The sequence below is a fragment of the Sesamum indicum genome, linkage group LG6, assembly GCF_000512975.1.
Source record: "Sesamum indicum cultivar Zhongzhi No. 13 linkage group LG6, S_indicum_v1.0, whole genome shotgun sequence".
In the NCBI taxonomy this organism is placed as follows: Eukaryota; Viridiplantae; Streptophyta; class Magnoliopsida; order Lamiales; family Pedaliaceae; genus Sesamum; species Sesamum indicum.
In genome coordinates, this window is record NC_026150.1 from 6,087,051 (window position 1) to 6,094,302 (window position 7,252).

General features: G+C 36.9%; 1 protein-coding gene across 4 annotated transcripts in view; it reads left to right on the forward strand.

Annotated features, from left to right (window-relative positions):
- Positions 1-6,668, forward strand: part of LOC105163871 (E3 ubiquitin-protein ligase listerin) — a 21,204-nt gene extending 14,536 nt beyond the window's left edge. For 2 of the 4 annotated variants that reach the window (XM_020694395.1, XM_020694396.1), the window contains 5 exons: positions 706-1,396; positions 1,644-2,662; positions 2,822-3,280; positions 3,757-3,987; positions 4,369-4,640. In XM_020694395.1, the coding sequence (XP_020550054.1) occupies positions 706-1,396; positions 1,644-2,662; positions 2,822-3,280; positions 3,757-3,987; positions 4,369-4,596 (2,628 nt within the window). In that variant the 3' untranslated portion in view covers positions 4,597-4,640. Of the gene's footprint in view, positions 1-705; positions 1,397-1,643; positions 2,663-2,821; positions 3,281-3,756; positions 3,988-4,368; positions 4,888-5,212; positions 5,572-6,400 lie in introns of those variants that run through there. The other 2 variants (XR_002287212.1, XR_002287211.1) reach the window with 2 other exon arrangements.

The following is a 7,252-nucleotide window of genomic DNA, read 5'->3' on the forward strand; positions in this document are numbered from 1 at the left end:
TTTTTTTGTTGTTAAACAAAAATCCCCCCCCCCCCCCCAGTTCAATTGGCAAAACCTTTCCCAAACATCCCCGGTACATTGCACTAACACCCCCTCAAGGGTGCACCTCTAATTTTATGAAGGATATAAAGGACAGGCAGTGGTTGTGTAATTACGCCTAACCTCATGGGTGTCAATGTAATTTGCCCTGAGAACTTATAGTTCTTGTTTGGTTGAGTTATACAGACCTGACAAATCATAAAGCCTGAGATAAATATTCCATTTTTGTATGCTCTCTTTGTGCAAGATTGAATGTCATAGTTTGAATTGCTGCTAAATATTGGTTACTTTTACATGGTAAAATAAATATTTGTAATAAGAAGTAAATATCATTATAAACCCTACTTGTGTGGATTTAATAATTTATCAGACCTGTAACAATGTGTTTCGGTAGCCTTGTATCTGTTCTTCATTCTCAGCCTCTAACCTTTTTCTAGCGACATTATTTTTTTTCCTTTTTTTTTGGCTTTCTTTGTCTTAATTTTTGAATCTTCTGGCTCAAATAGTTTAACCGCCTCAATGATATTGACGAACTGCCTATTCAGTCTTTGTATTCATTTAGTTCAATTGCAAATGTGTAATTTCACTTCATCATGTCCAATATGCTTTTTGTTGTGTGTATGATATACAAGATATTGAAACTAACGAGAATCATATGATTTGTAGGCACCCAAAAATACCAAGTTTATTGCTCTGGTCGACAAACTAATATCTGAAATAGGGTTTGATCGTGTTGTTGCTGGTGTTATTTCCAATGCCTCAATTTCCTCAACCAAAGCTCCTGTTATAGACTTGGCAAACGACCAATCTCATTATTCTCGTCCTTGGCTTGCTGCTGAAATGTTATGCACATGGAAATGGCTTGGTGGCAGTGTTTTGCACTCTTTTTTGCCTTCTTTCCTTGGCTATGTGAAGAATGGTGACTATGGCTTTGCAGATTCCATTTTCAACATTTTGCTTGATGGTTCTCTAGTCCATGGAGCTCGTGGTGGGATAAATCTTTTATGTTGTGCTTCAGTTGGCGAGTTAGAGGCTGTTGAAGAACCCTTTCTAAGAGCGCTTTTGTCTATACTCTGTACTCTTTTCCAAGATAATGTGTGGGGAAATGAGAAAGCTAGATCACTTTTTAGACTACTTCTAAACAAGCTCTATATTGGTGATACTGCAAACTTAAATTGTTTGAGGGTTCTTCCTTCTATTCTGAACATCCTTGTTAGACCCTTGAGCACTGGATTTGACGATCACACTAATGATAACTGTGGTCCTTATAGCCAGAGCGAATTGCATCAAGCAACAGTAGACTGGCTCAAGAGAACTGCATCTTTCCCTCCACTGAATGCATGGCAAACTGGAGAAGGTAGCTCGGATTTACTTTTTATTGATGTACCATGCAAGTTGTGAACAGGTTATGATATAATTCAAAGAAATGGTATTGTCATGACCATAACGGGCAATGAAGCAGTTCACCTGATTTCATTTTGAGGGTTGGACTGATATTCTTGGTTTTGAATAATAGCAAAAGTTTTGAATCATGAACATGGTAGGAAATCAATTATACTGCTTATTTTCCTATAATTTGGTAACTAGTATCTGATTTGTCGCAGATATGGAGGACTGGCTTCAGTTGGTTATATCCTGTTTCCCTATAAAAGTAACGGGAAGGATGCAAAGGATAAGACCAGAAAGAACCGTTTTGCCTATGGAGAGAGCTGTTCTGTACGAGTTATTTCAGAAGCAGAGGCAAGGTGCATCAGCTGTAGTAAATAAGCTACCATTAGTGCAGAAGCTGTTATCAGAGCTAATGGTAATTTCAGTTGCTTATTGCTGGGAAGATTTTGATGAAGATGATTGGAAATTTCTTTTGCATCGACTCAGATTTTGGATTGAAGCAGCAGTTGTTATGATGGAAGAAACCGTAGAGAATGTCAATGATACTCTCGCGAATGGGCCTAATGATGTAAATGCTTCATTAAATAAGCTTGAGAATGCTGTTGTAATCAGTGATCCTTTCGCCATAGAACTTGCCAGAAATGCACTTGTGGGGTTCTCTCTGTTTTGTTCCCTTGTGGGGTTGCAAGACAAGGAACATTCTGAAAATTTAAATCCTTTGGGGAATGAGAAGTGGGCATTCATCACGGATCGTATTTTTGAAGGTATTCTTCGTATGTTTTTCTGCACTGCTTGTGCAGAGGCAATAGCAAATTCATGTTGCCATCAGGCTTCATCTATTATTGCGTCATCTAGGCTTTATCATCGTCAGTTCTGGGAGTTGGTTGCTTCATGTGTTGTTGAGTCTAGTTCACACGCAAGAGACAAAGCTATGAGATCAATTGAGATTTGGGGGCTAAGTAAAGGGGCCATCAGCTCCCTTTATGCTTTAGTGTTTTCATGTGAACCACTTCCTCCTCTGCAGTACGCAGCTTTTGTTCTTCTGTCTGCTGAGCCTGTGGGACAATTAGCTTTTACATGTGACACTGAGGTGTTCAATGATGGTGCTTCTAATAATGAGGAATCTCTTGATACTTTGTCAGCAGAAAACGTTCATTTGAGGAATGAAATTTCTCACAAACTAGAAAAATTACCTCACGAGGTTCTTGAAATGGATTTACTGGCACATGAACGGGTACGTAATATCTTATCTTCGCATTAGCATTTGACTACATGTTTTTTTATGGCGCATTGTTCAGTTACTCTTTTAGGATGTACAGGGTTTAGAGTTAAATTATAAAATGGTGCCTTATTGGCTATTATGATTCGGGCTCATGCTATGTGAAATTGATAGGTGAATGTATTAATTGCTTGGTGTTTGCTGCTGTCGCATATAGTATCCTTGCCTTCATCATCACCGGCAAGGGAGAGAATGATTCAATATGTGCAAGATTCTACCAATTCAACAATACTGGATTGTCTTTTCCAACACATTCCATTGGAGGTATACATGGGCACCAGCTCAAGGAAAAAAGATTTAGAACTTCCTGCTGCAGTGTCAGAAGCAGCAGACGCTGCAAGGCGTGCTATCACTACCGGTTCAGTCTTGTTCTCTGTAGAGTTGCTTTGGCCTACTGGATCAGAGAAAATGGCTTCACTTGCCGGAGCTGTATTTGGTTTGATGCTTCATAATCTTCCAGCCTATGTCCGGGGGTGGTTTAGTGATATACGGGATCGTTCACTATCATCTGCCATTGAGTCTTTCACAAAAGCATGGTGTAGCCCGACACTGATATCAAATGAATTATCCGAGGTGCCCATGACTTGTGTCCAAATTTTCATCTGTTTATTGCTTTTACTCCATTATTCCTTTCACAGTGGGATTGGGCTTGAATGTGGGCTTAATTTGTGTGGATTTTACTGCATTTATACTGTTCCTCAAGGACAGCGGTTATTATTTGTGGCAGTCATGTCTTTCATTTAGTTTTTTGCCTTACAGTGTTCTCAGACCTGCATTTCTTTATTTGCTGAGCCCCTATATAGGGAAAACTCTAGGATCTAGATGACTGTTATCTTTCTGTAATTATTTATCACAATAGCAAATGTACAAGAGAAAATATCAGATGGATAGACATTGACTATTAGGAAACTATTACTCTAGCCGACATCCTATCAGATCCACAGTATATCCATATCATTACTTGCACTGAATTTTCTTGCAATTACTGCTGGGAGAATTTTGTTTGGTTTATAGCCACATATGACTGGAGCATTATTTTATTAATGCAGATCAAGAAAGCTAGTTTTGCTGATGACAATTTCTCCGTTAGTGTGAGCAAATCAGCTAATGAGGTTGTGGCCACCTATACAAAGGATGAGACAGGAATGGATCTAGTGATTCGTCTTCCTCCATCTTATCCTCTGAGGCCTGTGGATGTGGATTGTACCAGGAGCCTTGGCATTAGTGAGGTGAAGCGAAGAAAATGGTTGATGTCATTGATGTCATTTGTTCGCAATCAGGTATTTACTTAGACTCCAGTTGCTTGTACCATATAAAAAGGTTTCAGTTTTTCCTACTATGATGTGATGTATGAACTCATGATGTAAGGTTTTAGGTACTTACATTTACCTTTTTCAAAATTGCGCAATGATCAATTTTATGTAGACCACTGGGTTAATCACATGCTTAACAGAGCTATTTTTCTTGTATCACTCTTGTAGATGTATCATTCATTGTGGATCTTGCATCAAAGTAAAAATCCAAAACGTTGACTGATTTTTTACCAAGAAATCATAGGTTGCACATATTTTGCCTGTCGGCATATATTAAGGTCATCCTTGACTTTGAACAACTTTGATTTGAAAAGCTAAAATCTGATGAGTGTTTGTTTGAATATACAGAATGGAGCACTAGCTGAAGCAATAAGAATATGGAAGAGCAATTTTGACAAGGAATTTGAAGGAGTTGAGGAGTGCCCCATTTGTTATAGTGTTATCCACACTGTCAACCATAGCCTGCCACGTCTTGCTTGCAAGACCTGCAAGCATAAATTTCATTCTGCATGTCTTTACAAGTGGTTCTCAACTTCTCACAAATCAACTTGTCCATTGTGCCAATCTCCCTTTTGATCCTATGTAAAGATGCAACACTTGTTCACCCTTTTTGTTCAAGATATCTCATTCTCTTTGCATATATTTTTATTGGGAATTCATTTCGTTGAGCTGAAGGAAACTTTAACGCCCCGACTAAACAGCACCTGCAACTGAGCTCTTTGGTCACCTGTCTCTGCCTGTAATTGGATGACACTGGAACCTCATAAGTCATAACAATGAGCTTATGCTTTCACCTTGAATTAAACATGTCTTAGGGAACTTGTCGGGCTACTCCACGAGGCTCTTCTATGCTGACTTGTGAAGATGGTAAATCTGCTCAACTTTTTTGTGTTGTATCGTAGTCATTTTATCTGAAATATGCTTGAATACAAAATATAAAATAAATAATAGATATGCTTCATTGCTGAGATGAGAATGCATTTGAGAATTTTTCTCATCCAAGATTACGCATTGTACTCTGCCCTCATTGACTTTTACTGAAATTTCAACTGGGTATTATCCCCCTCCCCCACACTCCCCACTATGCTCTTTTGCATTGAAAAGACGGGTAGACTATATTTGAGAGTTATAGTATAGCCCTCATGCATAGATATGGGCCAATTCCCCATTTCGTTTGTTTCTTTCTATGTAGGTGTGCAGTAAAGTGGGACAAGAGAACAAGAGGATGGTGTAATGCGGACTTGTGCTGAGCTTGTGTTTGCGAGAGAACTATTTCACCAGCATAACAGAGTAGTCAATCATGCTAGGTCCGGAAGCAATACGATCTAATTGGAGTTGGCTTTCATGGTTAGGATTTTTATCCCCATCTTCTCTATTTACCTTTCGTGTTACTTTTACACTTTTGTAGAAGGCAGTTTTCCGGTTTTTTGCTATCTCTATTCTACTCTCTGGTTTTGGGTCTCAATTTGCCTGTCATCATGGTTCCAGACGTGGTAAATTACTATATTCTGGTTTCTTCATCCCAAATACTGAAAATAAAAAGTTGGTGCATATGTAGAGTTAAGTAGTTCGCCTTTACTATCTTCATTTTTGTTATATATAAGCTGTGAAATATTTGATTGTTGTTATGTAACTCAGGTCAGTGGTAATTGACAGCTTTCATGGAGACAATACTTGTGTGCATGCATACTGAAGAAATTGGTCTGGCAAGAGAATCTATCTCTGTCTTAGAATCTCCTTTATCAGTTAACAAGAGAAAAAAAATCTTGTTCTTGGTTAATTGTTTTGAAGTGGCAAAATTTGAAGCCCAGGCATATCTCAGACAAGTGCACATTTCACTTGTACAATATGTTTTCTTGAATCTTTAATTTTTATGTTACGATCTGTTTGGTATGAGAAAATTTTAGGATAAAGAAATGATAAGGATTTAGTAAAATTTGTGTACATTGCAATGTAAAGCAAGTGCATCTTAAAGGTACTCAAATTCATGAAAAACAGTATAAAAAGAGTGCATTGGATTAAGAAATACTTTAATTATTGTGACAAATAACTAATAATAAATGTTTTTTATTATTTTAATTTTCAACGTTAGAGCTTGTGCTTTTAGGTCTTTCTGAAATAGACGTTGTAAAAGATGTTAGGTTTATTAATTTTATTTTAGTGTGAACTAGTTCATATTCATAATACTATGATATTAAACACCATAAGCTTTATTTTTAAAAATAAAATAAAATAATTTTATTTTAATTTAATTTTGTATCACTATCTAACTTATTAAAGTACCAATGTTTCTTTAAATTACATTTTGTTGAGCATGGAAGATTGCAGCGAGTTTGGGTGGAGATTGGTGCTATGTTATTACCTCAACATTTAATTGCAGGACTTTTGAGCAATGGACAGGTAGGGATCTGTGTTGAGTTCTCGTCCAGGCACACATGGTTTTAAACCAACAAAACAAAGAAAAGAAGAAAATACTAGAAAACGAAATGTGATGAGTGTCAAATTAAACAAACAACTTTCCAAGTTTTGTACTTTGATGTGATAATTTTTGTTAGAGTATTTCATTTTGAATAGACGAATTTCTTAACTTTTTGTCTCAGGGTTGTTTAACATTTTATTTTTAAGGAAAGAACGGTAATTTTATAAAGGGCAAAAATGTAAGCAACATGTGATATTGCAAATGAATAAATTACTCTTTTATGAAAAAATTGATTTAGCTTTCTGTGTTTGTTAAAATACAATAATTTACCTCTTGTTTTTTCTTTTAAAATAAAGCAATTTATCTCTGTAAATAGGGAGGTAATTTGTTTCGTTTTAAAAAGCACAGAGGGGTAAATTATTATTATTATTTTTTCTGTTGGAGGTTAATTTGTTTATTTGCGATATTACAGGTAAATTGCTATTTATCATTTGATAAATTATAACACTAGAAAGATAACAATGGAGTCCAGAGAATTGGAAAATTGTGAGTAAACCACCGAAAAAACTAACAAAAAAATAAGCAACTCACTATGAAACTAAAAAAAAGTAGTGTAAGTCTCATGCCCATGGAAAGCGTTCCTTGCCGGTGCGTGCTCTTCCGTTGAGGAATCCCGAGAATCCGATCAGCATCCTCCAGCCTGAAAATGGAAAGACCAAGGTACTAATTCCATCCGCATGCCTCTCCCTTGATCAGTCTGGCTATGTAGCCTCTTGAGGTGTTCCAGGCTGTAATCACTCAGAATGTGTTCAG